The sequence below is a fragment of the Notolabrus celidotus genome, chromosome 21 (genome assembly GCF_009762535.1).
Source record: "Notolabrus celidotus isolate fNotCel1 chromosome 21, fNotCel1.pri, whole genome shotgun sequence".
Lineage (NCBI taxonomy): Eukaryota > Metazoa > Chordata > Actinopteri > Labriformes > Labridae > Notolabrus > Notolabrus celidotus.
In genome coordinates this window covers 2690213-2706146 of record NC_048292.1, presented here as the reverse complement: position 1 = coordinate 2706146, position 15934 = coordinate 2690213, and the positions used below count along the sequence as shown (strand labels likewise).

General features: G+C 39.2%; 1 protein-coding gene across 2 annotated transcripts; it reads right to left on the bottom strand.

The window, feature by feature from the left end:
- Positions 1–648: 648 nt before the first annotated feature.
- On the bottom strand, positions 649–14038 carry c21h12orf56 (chromosome 21 C12orf56 homolog). 2 transcript variants are annotated; one of them, XM_034673465.1, is made up of 15 exons: positions 13905–14038; positions 13328–13837; positions 9057–9243; positions 8853–8868; positions 6249–6456; positions 5753–5908; positions 4481–4569; positions 4243–4387; positions 3971–4065; positions 3320–3409; positions 3126–3213; positions 2965–3039; positions 2773–2850; positions 2198–2379; positions 649–2108 (listed from the first exon to the last, which is right to left on the bottom strand). In XM_034673465.1, exons 2-15 carry the CDS (start codon positions 13583–13585, stop codon positions 1967–1969), a joined length of 1809 nt encoding a protein of 602 aa, XP_034529356.1. In that variant the 5' UTR covers positions 13586–13837; positions 13905–14038; the 3' UTR covers positions 649–1966. The 2 variants fall into 2 exon arrangements, with proteins under 2 accessions (XP_034529356.1, XP_034529357.1); XM_034673466.1 differs by having other exon boundaries at positions 9063–9243; positions 13905–14037.
- Between the last annotated feature and the right edge of the window lie 1896 nt (positions 14039–15934).

Sequence of the window (15934 nt, the reverse complement as noted above, 5' to 3'; positions counted from 1 at the left end):
GTTTAAACCAGTTAAAGCCAGTTTGCTAGCTCTTTGTTAGCTAAATCTTGACAAATTGATGTTATTTTCACACTTAAATTAAAACACTTACTTTATAAATACAAATTTTAATCGAATATTAGCTAGCTTATATTTATGTATAAAAAAACGACTCTACCGGAACAAATAGTCATTTTTGGATGAAGAAGGTTAGCTAACAGTTCTCAGATATAAAGCTAACCTAGCTTAAGTACAGTCACAGCTAAAGATAGCATTGAATTCGGCTAAAATAAAACCAGTAGAAAGGTTACGCCTCTTGAATGAAAATGTACTTCAATAAGCAGTAAAATATTATGATACGAGTTTTTAATATTACATGAATTTGATGCAGTTTGTAGAAGTATTAAAGCTAACGCGCTAGACGCGAATAGCATGCTATGTGGCTAATCCCCACTGGTGAGATATTTCTGGTTAGCAAGTCAGCTTTCTTTACAGACCAGTGGGGCTTTTTTTCTCCCAAGAGCTATCTATTAATCTGTTTTTAACAATAAAGAAGAGATGTAGTCAGTTTGATAAATTGTGTTATGATGGTTTTTTAAAACAAAAGCTAATCTAGGTATAAAACGCAGGATAACTTGCTCCTGCTTTCTACAGAAACATAGTCCTTCATAGCTTTTCAACTTTATTTAGAAACATCACCTGAGGCACATTTACAGATATCTAAGCATCAGATAAACAACATGACAAACAGCATAGACACATTTAGGAGCACTGACGTACAATTCATACAGCAAGTCAGCAGAAAGAAATGTTATTGGGGCGGAATCAGGTTGAGGAATTCAGTCTCAAGTCTAGATTTGAATATATCTGTTTACTGAATATGTAAAGTCCTGACAGGTGTTTATAACCTTATTTCAACCATTTAACACTAAAAAAAACTTTTAAACAGCTTTAATCGTAACGGAGGATAACATTACAGACTAAGTGAATACACTGCATTCATAACCGCTATTAGATTGTTAACCAAACAGGCCTATCAGCATATTAATAACTTGCAGAAATACAGTGCAACAGATCTACTGATGTGCTATTACTACCATCCTGATAAGTAAGACTGGGAGAGAAATCTGTCTTTGTGCCAATCAGCTGAGTCCGACTAATCTGACGCTGACGCTGTGTATCTTAGATTGAAATCAAGACATTTCCATCAACATGGAACTGTGGAATTGGCTCTATAAAATGTAGATCTTTTAGATTTTGGATGATATTTGGATTAAACTCACAAAAATGGTCTTGGAGGTGGAGGTGTGTGCTCCGAGAGTTCCTTCTTGGTTAGTAAACAATACCCTCATTCTGGTAAACCGCTAAGATCTTACAAACTGAAACATCAGGCCAGAATTAATCAAAAACGGGACACCAGTTCATCTCAGCAGTTAAAGGGTGCGCCCCATGTATCGAGGCTATAGTCCTCAACCCTTCTCTGCACGTCTTCCCAAGCTCTCAGCACATTTCCTGGCCTGTCTAACAAACCTAAGAAGACCTGCCCCTCAAAAAAAAAAAAAAAAAGCAATAAAAAAGCATGTTGTCATTGTGGTTATGTTAGCTCTATTAGCTCTGTGTGTTGTAAGTGCAGTCTCACAGAGCTGCTTGCATGTCTGTAGACTCCGTATGTTTTATCTCTTTCAGCTCCAAAAGAAAAACACGGCACAGGAGAGAAATGTTCAATCAGACTTGAAAACAAGTTTAAGTTACACGAGGAGTTCCTTTCTTTATGTTTGAATTCAATAAGAGCACAACTGGGAAAGCAAACACTTGAAATCTAAAGAGGATTAGTGCTTTGGTTACTTTGTCCAACAGTTTATTGTCTCTGTGCTATAAGTACATTTTATATGCATAAAGTAGTGCTACTCTTCCTGCTGGGACTGCTTCTCTGAAGCAAAACTCATAAAAACACAGCATTTATTAAAGGCCTCCACAGTCACAGTCCTTATTCAAACGTAAGTGCACTAGTGTTTGAGTGAGAGAGTCTGTGCAGAGTCAGGATCTGCTCGATCAAGCGCAGCGTTGGTTGGCTGATGGGGTAGTGAGGTGGAAGCTTCTCCTTCGCGTACGACATCTTCACAGAGAACCTGGAGGTGAGACACAAAGACTCAGCTCAGACTGATCTTACAGTTCAGCAGAGACAGTTTCATCCGGAGTGAGAGAGAGCAGCACTAACCTGAACTCCTCTCTGAAATTTGAGCGGAGGTGCTGTGCCAGCTGGCTGTTGTACTGCAGGCAGGCCAGCAGGAGGCGACAGCGCTGGAACAGCAGAACAGACTGAGCAGGACTCAGGAAGGACTCCTGCAGGTCTGATAGAACCAGCACCACATGCTGAGCCTGGTAGCTGATAAAGTCCAACTACAGAGGAGGAAAGTACCACATGTCAGGTCAAGTTTTAAAGGATTGTGTCCAAATCAGATTCCTTGAATTTTGAATACATGCTAACAGATTTATATGCAATGATAGTGAAGTAAATAGAGGAGTATATGAGGTACTCTAGATAATAGATGCAGCCTTATAGATAGAGGCAGTTTTTTCACAACCCATGTGAGATGGTAAACATGATTTGTGAGTCAATATCTATATTTAAAGCTTGTCAGCAACAGCACAAACAAAAGCAGGTGACTGCTAAGATTGAAATGCTTCATCTGGATGTTGTATACGTCTGTTTTTGCTCATATTGACATTATTGTGTCTGTGAGTGATGCACAGCACTGCTACACTAAAGGACAGAGAGGTGAGGAAGTTTACCAAGTGAGGGTGAGGCTGCATGACTCTGAGGATCCAACCGACGTACAGAGAGTTGTCAGCAGGGGAACATCTGCTCGCCTAAACCAGAGAGAAGTGTCACGTGCTGGATCAGAACATTCAGACTTGTGTAGCTGTAGCTTTTAGAAAAAAATCTTAGGAGGCTTCAGAGTGAAATGTCAGCACCAGACTCACCTCTTGGCCCAAAAGCAGCATCTCAAAGAGCAGAGAGCAGGCAGCATCCAGGTAATCAGCTAGTAAGGCCTGAAGCTGACAGAGACAGAGAAGGATGACTGTCACATATATAATAAATAAAAACAGTGAATCGATCTGTTTGTGTAAAGAGAGCAGCTAACCTCTAAGTCAGCCAGAGACCCTGGGTTCTCTGATTGCAGTTCTGGATCACATATCAAGGCATTCAGCATCCTGGAGGCCAGGGCGCCTCTGCAGGAAGAAGAAAACTGATGAAGACTGTGTTTACAGCAGGAACAAGATGTCTCTGTTATTATGATAAGAGGACTGAATCATGGAGGACAGGTCAGAGGTTTACTTTTTGGCAGAGAGCAGGATGTGTCGGGCCGGTTCAACCTCCGTCTCTCTGAACATGACGGCAAGGGTCTGGACGATCAGAGTGCTCAGCCTGAAAATATTACATGTTTAGGGATGATATGGACAATGCAATATGAAATGTAGGTTTCCTAAGACTTCCAGAAACCACAGAGATGTAAAGTCAGACTGTTAGACATTTTAAAGGTACAGTGTGTAGAAATGAGAATATTTAGAAATATCTAGAGGTCAGATTCTGGATTTAAACTCTCCCCTGCTCAGCGCTCGTGTCGGTGAAGCGACGGTGGCCTTGGGAGGACAACAGATCATAGTGTAGATGTCGTCTAATACACCAGACACAGACTTAACATTACACACACACACACACACACACACACACACACACACACACACACACACACACACACACACACACACACACACACACACACACACACACACACACACACACACACACTACCTCCTTAAACTTCATTAAGTTTGTTGTGTAAAATCAAAGCAGCTTACAGGTTCTAACAGCGACTTCCCTGATGACAGAATTAAGGTGTAAGATCTGACACACTATCTCTTTCTCACACTCACACACACACACACACTTTCTCTCTATCATACATACACACACACTGGAGCTTACAGAAGCTGATCTGCCGTGTAGACTCCACTGAGGCTCTGACAGCCGTGGAGAGATTCCTCCAGAGTCTGAACCAGGAAGGCACACACCTCACTGGACTGAAACACAGAACAGAGGACACCTTTAGCTCACCTGATGTAGCACTTTAAATCTATTGTGATATTGTTTTGCTTACAAAGTTGGTTTAAAGTCATTTATTTATAAACAAAATGGTTACATTATAAGTCACATGTATGTCATGATATGTTTGTAAACCACATGTCTGAACGTCTCACCCTCCAGAAGAGTCTGCGCAGGGTGACGTTCCGGTGCGCGGCCGTCCTCAGCTCCTGCAGCAGCAGGTACAGGCTCTCCACGCCGATCTCCTCCTGCAGGAGCTCGGCACTCAGCTGACCGAACAGGTGAGCCGTCCGCTCCAAGCTGCACACACGGAAACACACACAGGAGGTCACAGGTAATAATAACTCAGCTCGGTAACACTCACTGTGCTGAGGTATGGTGTGTGTTTGTTACCTGATGGAAGGAAGCCTCTTGTCGGGAGGGTAGCAAGATGAAATGCTGCACCTCCTTCTGTAGAGCGGGTCTAACAACAAAGTGGACCTCTGAAAACACACACACACACACACACGTTAACACAAGCTCTTAACATGGGTAAAGTGAGTATCTCTGTAAAAACATTCTCCCTGAAGATACATATCGCCTTGCAGAGGATCATTCGAAAGAGAAGGGAGGTGTGCTCTCCCCACCTCAAACAGCTTTACAACTCTCCTCCACCCCAGCTCCTCCTTTCTGCTGCGTCTGATTTTACCAGTGTCATATGTATCGTCACTGATGCTCGCTCTGTTCTATACCTTGGGGGTCTTTGCTGCTGCTCTGCCTGTCTTGGCTTTTCCTAGCTGCACATGAAAAAGGGAAGAGGTGTGCTCACCCCACCTCAGGCTTTTGGCAAACCAGCCCAGCTCCTTATTTGTGCTGTCTGATTTTACCAGTGTCATGTGAATTGTCCCTGAGGCCGCTCTGTCCTGTACCCTGGGGGTCTTTGCTGCTCTCCTTGCCTCAATTTATCATGTATGCAGATTAAAGAGATAAGAAGTGTGCTCTTTCCACGTCAGGCTCTTGGCAAACCATTTTGCAACCCACCTCCAACCCAGCTCCTCCTTTCTGCTGTGTCTGATTTTACCACTGACATATGTATTGTCGCTGATGTTCGCTCTGTTCTGTAGCCAGGGGGTCTTTGCTGCTGCTCTCCCTGCCTTGGCTTTTCATGTATGCACATGAAAGAGAGGGGATGGTGTGCTCTCCCCACCTCAAACCACTTTGCAACCCACCTCTACCCCAGCTCCTCCTTTCTGCTGTGTCTGATTTCACCAGTGTCATATGTATTGTCACTGATGCTTGCTCTTTTTCGGTGTCCCGGGGGTCTTTGCTGATGCTCTCCCCACCTCAGGCTTCGGCAAGTGGAAGGGCAGAGAGCTCCCAGACGAACAGACACAGCCATACCACCAAATATAACTAATTAAAAAAATAATGACCTCTTTTAACGAGTGTGATCCTGAATGACGTTGCATTAAGTGGTATGTGCCTCCAGACGGTGCTTCCCCGTCCCGCTGCTTTAAATACTCACTAGGGCACCGAATGTGGATTAATCCTCTGCTAAGAATAGTCCCGACACATCTAATGTTGACTCCTGTGTGAGTTCAGCTCGCTTCAAAGAGCAGCTACAGGAATATCTTCGCGTTTTGTTTGTGTGGACTTTCGTGAACGTGTGTATTTGTCACGACTCACAATTATGAAGCTGAACCACGAGCTCTGGAGATGGAGGTAAAGTCTTGAAGTCTGCGACACGGCGTAAAGGTGCAGCTCGGCCTCCATCCCCTCTTTGTTGTTCCCCTCGTCTCTTCTCAGAAGGCGAGACAGGACTGACCCGATCCTCCTCTGCACCTGAAACCACATCGAGGTATTCAGGAGTATCAAAATATGTTACGACCTCAAACCAGAGTTAAAAAAGTACATCAAACATTTGTATTTCCATATAAACAAAGCAGTGTGTGGTTATATATGTTGTATTAAAGGATGGGTGAGGCTCTCATCTTTGTGAAGCTAATTTCCTGCTTTGATCTTCATATACATAAAAAGGTGTACGTTGTTTTGAAGCTCCACAGCCGTTTGATTCACCTTCTGAATGTTAATGACCGGCAGCGTTTCCTGTCTGATGTGTCGCCCATTTAAATCACAGGAAAACACAAACAGCCTTGATGGCCTCGCTTCCATTCATCCGTACCTGTCCAGTCTCAGTGATGTTCAGTCTTTGATCCGAGGGGGACGGAGATGAAGAGCTGGAGCGGGAGTAAAGGGAGGGGGATTTGGAGGGAGGCTGTGTGGGAGGGTGTGGGACCTTCAGGAGGCCCAGAGACTCCTGGTTGGGCCAGGAGGCAGAACGTGTGGGCGGTAACATGAGGACTTCCTCCGTCTCATTTTCATTCTGGTTCCTGAAAACACAGAGAGAGAGGAAGAAATCAGAGATGAGGATGATCGTAAACTTTCCATGAAGACACAGAACATGCTTTTCTTTTTGTAAAATAATAAATCAAATAAATACCAGTAAAATAAAAATATAATAATTACAAAAAATCAATAAAATCAAATCAGAATTTCTTTTTACGAAAAATCTGTAAAATAAAATCAGAGAAAATAAAATAAATACAAAACATATCAATACAAAAATAAAGAAATAATAATAATTAAATAATTTAAAAATCAATATTCACCAAAAAAAATTACAAAAAGTAATTACAAAAAAATCAATAGAATAAAATCACAAAAATATATTACAAAAAAAAATTAATCAAATAAAATTATAAGAATAATAATGAAATAATTTTAAAAATCTATAAAATCAGAAAAACACAAAAAAATCTATAAAATAAAATCAGATGAATATCAGAAAAAAAATGAAATACGATATTATAAGATAGAACAAATTAAAAAATTGAAATGATGCTCTAACAATGGTCATGATGTTAATAATACAGTCCAGGGCTAAAAGGAAATTAATCCAAGTTAAAAGCCAGATTAAAAGGTGAGATGCTTGTTTACTTTTAAAAACACCCTGAGAGAGCTCGATGTTTTAATGTCCAGAGTCAGAGAGTTCAGAGTTTAGGAGCATAAAAACAGAAAGCTCTCTGACTCTGTGAGGGACACATGAGGAACATTTAAAGAGAAGCTCCTGGTGTCACAAACAGTGAAGGTGAAGACTGAAGGGTAGTTTTATTTCTGCTTTAGAGGTTCTCAACTTTTTTATGGCCCAAAAGTTAGACCATCTCAGTGTGTGAGTGTGAGTATGTGTGTGTGAGTGTGTGTGTGCGTGTGTGTTCTTTCTTAATGACCTCCCAGGGGTGCGCTACACTCGAGCATGAGACGTGTTTACATCGCACCCATCACATTTTACAGCGGCGTGGCATTTGTTGTCACCGGGCAACAATTCAGCGCTCAGTGACAGTAAATCTGTTCACGCTTCCTCTCGTCTCTTCCCAGGAAACAGAGTGCTTCCTGACTGATGCACGGGGGATGTCTTTAAACGCAACACGGAGGAATTAAAGAAGAAGAGGAATCCCACAAGACCTGAACAAATCAACAAACACATCCTTCATTAAACGGTTCAGCTTTAAAAAATATATATGGAAGGATTTAACTTAGAATAAATGTTTGATCACCGCCTAAAGCTGCAGCACAGAATGTTAAATATTTCATATACAGAAAAAGTGATGCACTTTGAGTGTTTTCACAGTTTTTCTGGTGATTTCTTGTTGTACTTCTTTCCTTTTCACAGGTAAACTGAGGCCGCTGCGTCTGAATAAGTCATGAGCTACCTGAGACGCAGCAGACGATCATTACACAGCCACACACAGAGAGGCTGCTTTCACCTGTCACATTATTTAGTTGTTTTCCAGCTGAAAGTGAAAGATGATTTGAGTTCATTGTTCTGACTTTCCAGGGTCTGAATTTTAAAGCACACACATGTGCACTCACAGCTCCTGTCGTTTCCCCCTCTCCCTCTCTTCCAGACAGAAACAGCTGTTAAAGGTTTTATAGCTCGGAGAGTTTGTCTGTCTCCGTGACTCCCAGACTGAATCTCTGCGGCACAGTTTGGACAGGTGACAGAGAAAGACTGAATCTTAATCTGGGTGACACTGATCTAGATTTGGAAATCCAGTTTTTGTTATACCAGATCAGGAGATCCAGTTTACTTTGTCCCAAGTATCCACCTGATCAAAGAACAGGCTTTTAAAGTTAAGCCTGTTTTATACTTCTGTGTAGCCTACATGCATAGGTCTGCGTAGCTCCCGTACGTGACTTTCAAGTCTAGGTTACATTTTGTTCCTGTAATCCAGCCTAAATCCAGCCCTCTACTCTAACTAGGGCAACCCAGGTTTCCTGTTGGAACTGTGTTACTCCAAGCCTCATCCAAAACTTGACCAACACAAACTGGAAGGAGAAGTTTTATCTTTATAGAAACCGAGCTTTTATCACGTCATCATATCTGATTTTGTAATCCTTTTCTGACCACAGTTAGATCTAAAGGTCTAATCCAGTCCTGTGACTTTAATGCAATCAGGACCCCTTTAAACCACTGAACCGGATCTGGATCTTGAAGGCGAGTAGGAGAGAATAAGACTGAGTAATAAATACGGCTGCTGGAGGTTCAGGTTTTAAAGTATTCATCTCAAATGGTTAAAAAGTAAGAGCCACCACAGCCAGTCTCAGCTTCCACAGAGATATCACCTATCAAACCACAGACCTGTGTGTGTGTGTGTGTGTGTGTGTGTGTGTGTGTGTGTGTGTGTGTGTGTGTGTGTGTGTGTGTGTGTGTGTGTGTGATGCTCACCTGTGTGCAGGATATTCTGTAGGGGAGGAAACAAAGACACAGAGTGGTTAAAGTTACGTTTGAAAACCTGAGCTCTGAAGTGTTCCACTTTTGGAGAAGAGGAATTTAAACTTTAAACTTCAAATGAAATAAAACAGATAGTCTCAGTTAGATAATCCACACTGATAGCTGTTTATTCTCCTCTTTAAAACAGGTTAACTCTATCTTTACCTTCGAAGGTGTGCTTTATTGTCGGGCAGTGGCTGTTTCTGCGAGACGGTGAAACTGCAGGAGGAAGTCTCCTCAGCCAATCACGGCTCTTCGCAGCGGGCTTCTCGGTGAGGTAGGTGATGCGGATGTGCTGACAGAACTCTCTGTCCTTACCACTGAGGAACTCTGGGAGGTCGTTTATCTGCGGAGAAGGGAAATATAAAGTCATACAAAATAAAGTAAAGAGTGCGCTGTAAAGGAGACACATAAAGAAAAGAGTTCATGGAAAATTTATCAAAAATATTTTTTTTAAATTACAGGGTAAGAGGGTAATAATTAAGACTATTAATAATTTGACTTTAAAAAAAAAAAAAATTCTAATTTTTTTCTCTTTCATATCTATATTTTGTATTTCTCCTATTTTTGGGGTGATGGGGTTTTATAAATTTCTACATTCTATATTTTGTTCTCTTATTTTTCTGTATTTTATTCACACATTTTTTCAAGCTTTCTATAACTATTACTTTTTTTTAACATGTTTTTGTTCATATCTTTAATTTAACTTTTATCACATTTTTATTTTTCTTCTAATTTATTATTTATTAATCATTATTTTTGGGGGGTTATTCAATTTCGACATTCTTTCATATTGTTCTCTTATTGTCTGTATTTTATTCACACTGATTTTTCGTGCTTTCTATTATTATTTCTATTTTTTTTAACATTTATTTGTTCTTCTTTTTAGTTTTACTTTTATCACATTTTTATTTTTTATCTAATTTATTATTTTTTTTTAGGGGGCTCTTACATTTCTACATATTTTTCATTTTGTTCTCTTATTTTTCTGTATTTTATTCACACTGATTTTTCATGCTTGCTATTATTATTGATTTTGGGGGGGGTCTGCATTTTTACATTTTGTTCTCTTATTTATTTTATTCAAACAGATTTTTCAAGCATTCTTGGATTTCTTTTTTTTCTTTTACATATATTTTTTCTTATTTTTAATTTTACTTTCATCACATTTTATATCAGTTTACCCCTCTGAATATTAATGAGGATGCTCTCATGTGACTCAGCCTCCCTGTCCTGAGCTGATCCGTCCACACTCATTAGTGACGACCCAAAACAGTAATCAAAATCAGTTAAATAAGACTCTCCTCATTTTCTGTACCTGCCTCAGGTGGCTGAATCCAGAGAGACGTGATGAAGTGATGAAGTGATGAAGTGTTCTAATACCAGATTATTCCATTTCTTTTTGGTGGAGAGTTTCCAACCAGACAGGAGGAAAGATCCAGAGGAAACACTAACTCCTCGTCTTAATATAAAAAGTTAACACCCACAGAGGCCGCACCGAGGGCAGCTCAGCGCCGGCAACACGGGCCATAATCTGACGGTTTAATGTAAACAGGATTAAGTCAGTGTGGAAGAAGTTAAACCTTTAACCTCTTACCGACATGACATAACAAGATAAATGGTATTTACAGGCTGCACTCACTCAGCTACACTGCTGCTCTCACAGAGACCACACGTCATGTCCAGTTTCATTCATTTCATTCATTCTGATTCTTCTGATTCTGATTCTGATTCTTCTGATTATGTAGAGTCTGAATCTACTTCACCGTCCCAGTACCCTGGACTGGATCACTCAGTGTTTAATCTGTGATCTGAGGATCACAGTTTCCTGTTCGGTTAATGCTGTTATAACACGTTTAACAAGAGCAAAGCATGCTACAGTACAGGCTACATTTACAGTCACAACACCTGAACATGCTGTCTGATATTCAGACTGTCTGTCTGTCAGGTATCTAAAAGGTCAAATACGACCTTACAGAGGTGGTTGGATCATTTCTGCCACCAAACCAAAAATAATAACTTAATGTTAAAATGTTAAATTTCAAAAAAGGGTTTAATGTCCTGCAGGGAGTTCTAATATATTATTTCTATTTATCAGCCAATATGAATTCCCTTTTCCCTTTGCATCTAAAAAATGGTAAATTTGTAGTTCCAGTTGTAGAGTATATGGTTTTAAGTAGAGCTTTACTTGATGTACCAATTATATGATATGTTGATCAATTAAAGTTTGAAACTGTTTTACAGAATAAATGACATTTTGTACATTTTCTCTGATGCATATTGTCAACGTAGGCGATTTAAGGACATCCTCCCTATAACTGACATTTTTATCAGTTTCCATATTTCATAAAATGATCTCAGGCCTTAACTTTTACAGCCAGGTACAAAGTTTAAGTGTCAAAAACTGAAAAAACACAGTTTATAAACTTTAATAACTTAAAACTAACTCTTATTAGTTTGTTAAAAAAAAATTGTGTTTGCACGTTTTCAATCGTAAATGTTACATGTTAATGAATTCTGCCTCAATAACCGGTGCACAAGATACCAGAAGTCTGGTTCTTCTTAGGGAGCCTATTTCAACATCTGGCAGGGACTATGGATGGAAACAGGCCTTTTGGCTAACTCTGGCATATTACAGAAATGTTAATTAATGTGGTCCTTGAAACTAAAAGATAAATAAATAAAAGTCTCTTTAAAAGGAATTTGCAGGCCTAAGGTTTATTGGTCACTCATCCAACTAACCTTCAACACTGGTAGAAGAAATATGAAATGAAGCTTTGGTGTTTTCTGACATTCCTTCTGATGGTTAACGACTAAAAACTGGTGGCCAGTTTCTCGAGTTGGTAGCTTTTGCTAATTGAAGCGTTAATATTTGCGTAGAGTCCCAAACATATTGGAGACAATCATGTTTACATTTTCCAGATTTCCAAATGTGACGGCCAAAAATGTCTTTGTATTGTTTTTGTTTGGGAAATATTTGGGCATCACTCAAAATTCAAATTGTTCCTGACGAATAGTCGATTAGCCTTTTACTTGATCACCGTAAAATTAATCAGCAGTTAATTTGACGGTTGATTCAATTTTAGGAGTTTTTGAAATTTTGTCAAGTCAGCTTAGTATCTCAATGGAGCGAAAAGTTGGTTGCCAGTTTCTCGAGTTGGTAGTTTTTGCTAAGTGAACCGTTAATGGGTCGTTGACAAATAAGCCTCAAAAAAAGTTTTTTTTTTTAAAGTATTTCCAGAATGGTCGCAATGCATTTTTTTTTGTTGGAGTAATGTGTTCTAACAAGGCTTGTACGTTCAAAATATTTTTTAAGTGTTTAAATATATATATATATATATTTTTCCCTTTTCTTAACTTGAACACCCAAAAAATGTCAGGTGGCGCAGCCAGATATCTGTCAAAATATAAATACTTTCCTGTCATTTATTCTACCTGAAAGTTTCAGTAAGTATCCCTTAGAGTGGTTACAGTGCTTTACACACTTTTATTTTGTGAGTGTATTTTTTATTTACAATATATTAGTATTTTTGCATTCTATTGGCCAGGTCTAAAATATAATTTTTTACAGCTTTAGGTTGGTTGTACCACCTGACATGGAAAGTGTTACCGTCCACCTATAAGTTGATAAAAGCTTTTCTATTATTATTTAAGAGACATCTACAAACCTTTTAACTCAGCCATGACAATTAGTAGGGTCCTCTGAATTATTTAATATGAAGTCTATTATAAATACTTACTTTCAAAATAAAAGCTCCATGAGAGCGGTGGTGCCACCCTGACATTTGAGAACATGGAAATTACTGGACAAAAGTTTTTAAATAACCTTAAGTGCCTTTAAACTATTGATATTTATGAACTGATGTTTATTTCAAAGCTCTTATATGTAAAATCCTGCCATGGTGTTTTAATTTGAACATGTTATTCTTAAAATAAATTTTTATAATGTTTTTTTAAGTCAGTTCACTTGCTCGGACGGTTGCACCACCTGACATTTACAGGGTTTGAGATACTTAAAATAAAATAAATCTCAATATTTGAATGTACTGAAATTGTATTCAAAATAAGCAGGTTTTATAGAATCAATTGATGTATGTCTTAAAAATAACAAATTATTTCAAAAGAAAATAATGGATTCGGACACAATAATATGCATTGCGACCATTCTGGAAATACTTAAAAAAATAAAACTTTTTTTGAGGCTTATTTTTCAACGACCCATTTAATGTAAACTATGAAAAAACAAGATGGAGGACCAAACATCAATTCTAAAAGTCATTTTGAAATCTATAAATTGTTTGTGTGAAACTTTAACTCCTTAATATTTTAGAGACAATCTCTTTAAAGTAATCAGGTCATTAAAGGAATGAATGAATCGACTTTGAGTCTCTGTGAGTCGATTAATCGGTTCGTTTGATCGGTTAACTCACCAGCTCGATGTCGCGCACGCGCCTGAAGCTGCAGGCTGAGGTGAGCGCGCGCGGAGGGTACTCTGTCAGGTACACGCGCTCATCACTCAGCACCACGTGCATGTAGACCTTGTTGATGGAACCACTTGCTGAGACCACCACACACGGCTCGTAGGCCCGGATCCTCTCGTAGACCGCCCGCTCCGTGTTCCTCTTCAGGAACGAGTCCAGCTTGATGTTCCGGCGGTACAGGAGGGTCCCGGACCCGGTCCGAGCCATGACGGGACCGGGGAGCAGTTGGAGGAAAGTTTGGGGGGTCAGCCTCCACCTTGGTGCGAGGACGGGGATCCTCTGTGGCTTTCCATGGGTTAAAGTCTGTGCTGGACTAAGTTTAGCACCAAAGAACGGATCAGGGTTCTCCTCTAGTCCTCCTGTCCCTGATCACTGAGCAGGTGAACTGCCGCTGCTGAGTCCGTCTCCTAACAGAGCGCTCTGATTGGTCCGCTCAGGGAGAGGAAGGCTCCTGATTGGCTGGAAGATAAACATTTATTTTATAAGTTACATGAAGGATCAGTTTAAAGAGTTTAAAGCCCATTACCTCTGAGAACAGGTCCTCCTGGTCCTCCTGGTCCTCCCTTCACACCTCAGGCTCTTATTATAGTCTGTTATCAATTACACTTTAGAAAGAACATGAACATAAAGATGTTTTTAAAGGGAGTTAGATTTAAAAGAGTAACATGCGAGTTCATTTTCAAACACAAATAATAAACATGAATATCAAATAAATACATAAAGGAGGTAAAAAAAAAAATCTAATGACATAAACGAAATAATAAAAAATATAAAAATAAAATAATAAATTCAAAGGGAATATATATAAAATATTTGAAAATAAAAAAGAAAGTAGCAGTCTAGATACACGATTACTAGAATATTAATAGTACAAGTATAATATTAGATTTTATATTGTTAATATTACAAGATATTATGATTACATTGACATAAGTTCAATTTTGACAAATCATAAATGGATTCAAAATTCCTCCCAAAATTTTTATTTATTCTTGGTATTTTATACAGGTTTATACGTTTTCAGTAGGCCTGTGTATATTTTTTTGCCTTTATCTCTGAATAAACTCAGAACTTATAATGGAAATTTTCTTTTGAAACAACAATGTTCAACTTAAGTTTTACAAGATATAAGATAAGATAAAATAATACTTTATGATCCCAGTGGGAAGTTTGGTGGTTGCAGCAACACAAACATGGTGTCAAGAAGAAGAAGAAGAAGAAAAAGAAGAAGAAAAAGAAGAAGAAGAAGAAGAAGAAGAAGAAGAAGAAGAAGAAAAAGAAGAGAAAAAATAAGTAGTAAAAATGAATAAAATAGATAAAATAAAATAAGAGGTATAAACTAATGTTACACACATGTATACATATTTATAATATAATTTACTATATAATAAAGCAATCGAATGTCATTTATGACTACACATTATACTTTAAATGTGTCTCTTGTCCTTTGAATGAAGTGTCATTGGTCTGATTTGTGTTGTTGTAGTTTCTGACATTCACCACCAGGGGGCGATAACCCCCAAACAAATGAAAAAAGTGTTTCTTCTTCAGAATCTCTCAGAGAAGAGATTTTATTTTATACAGTCAATGGATTTAACTTCTTTACCTCTTATCTAAAGATGAAACTGTCATATTTTTATTCACATTTTTGAGTTACAATGTGAAACTTGGTTGATTTAAAACTGGAAAAATGTTAAAAATGTGACTCTTCATCCTCCTCTGCCTCGTCTCCCTCTCTGTGACCCTTTCTGACACACACACACACACACACACACACACACACACACACACACACACACACACACACACACACACACACGTACACACACACACACACACACACACACACACGTACACACACTTGGAGGTGGTGGCTGCAGCTTTGAAGGGGAGCTTTGTAAATGGGTGAAGGAGATGAACGGCAAATTGTATGGAGACCGAAACACACACACACACACACACACACACACACACACACACACACACACACACACACACACACACACACACACACAAACACACCATGAGGGAGATGAAGGCGATGCTGTCTTACAGAGCAGCACACTCAGTCTTTTATCAGGCTCAGTGAGAGGACTGGGATGCTATAGACACAGTTTAGACTCCATCTAATCTGAGTGAAGCTGCTCTTATTGCTAATTCACAGGCTTATAAATCCTTGTGAGATTTTGTCTTATACCATAGACTTTATGAATAAGTCTTAAACACACACTAAAGGTCACATGCTGCCTTTCTATCTGCACACGATCAGCTGTGGTTAAACAGAGAACAAGACTAACAGGAGCTTCATCCCGTCATCCTGACAGTGTTTACAGTCATATCACTCCTGTGGCCGTGGTGCTGGTCAGCTGGATTGCACTGTACTCCTTCATCATCATCATCATCATCATCATCAGAGTGTGTCTGTGGGCAGCTGCAGACAAAAAGTGGTGGGTTGACCGGTCACACTGTCGTCTTTGTTCTACAGAAGAAGAAACAAACAGTCACATTTCCAGCAGAGAGAGGGAGAGAGAGAGAGAGAGAGAGAGAGAGAGAGAG

Bases quoted from the DNA above. Each gene is read 5' to 3' on its own strand.
- c21h12orf56 (XM_034673465.1), bottom strand. From the start codon at position 13,585: ATGGCTCGGACCGGGTCCGGGACCCTCCTGTACCGCCGGAACATCAAG. The intron at 4,570-5,752 runs GTGAGTCGTGAC...GTGTGTTTTCAG, and splicing joins CGTGGTTCAGCTTCATAATT to AGGTCCACTTTGTTGTTAGA. The intron at 3,410-3,970 runs GTAAGCTCCAGT...TAATATTTTCAG, and splicing joins TACACGGCAGATCAGCTTCT to GCTGAGCACTCTGATCGTCC.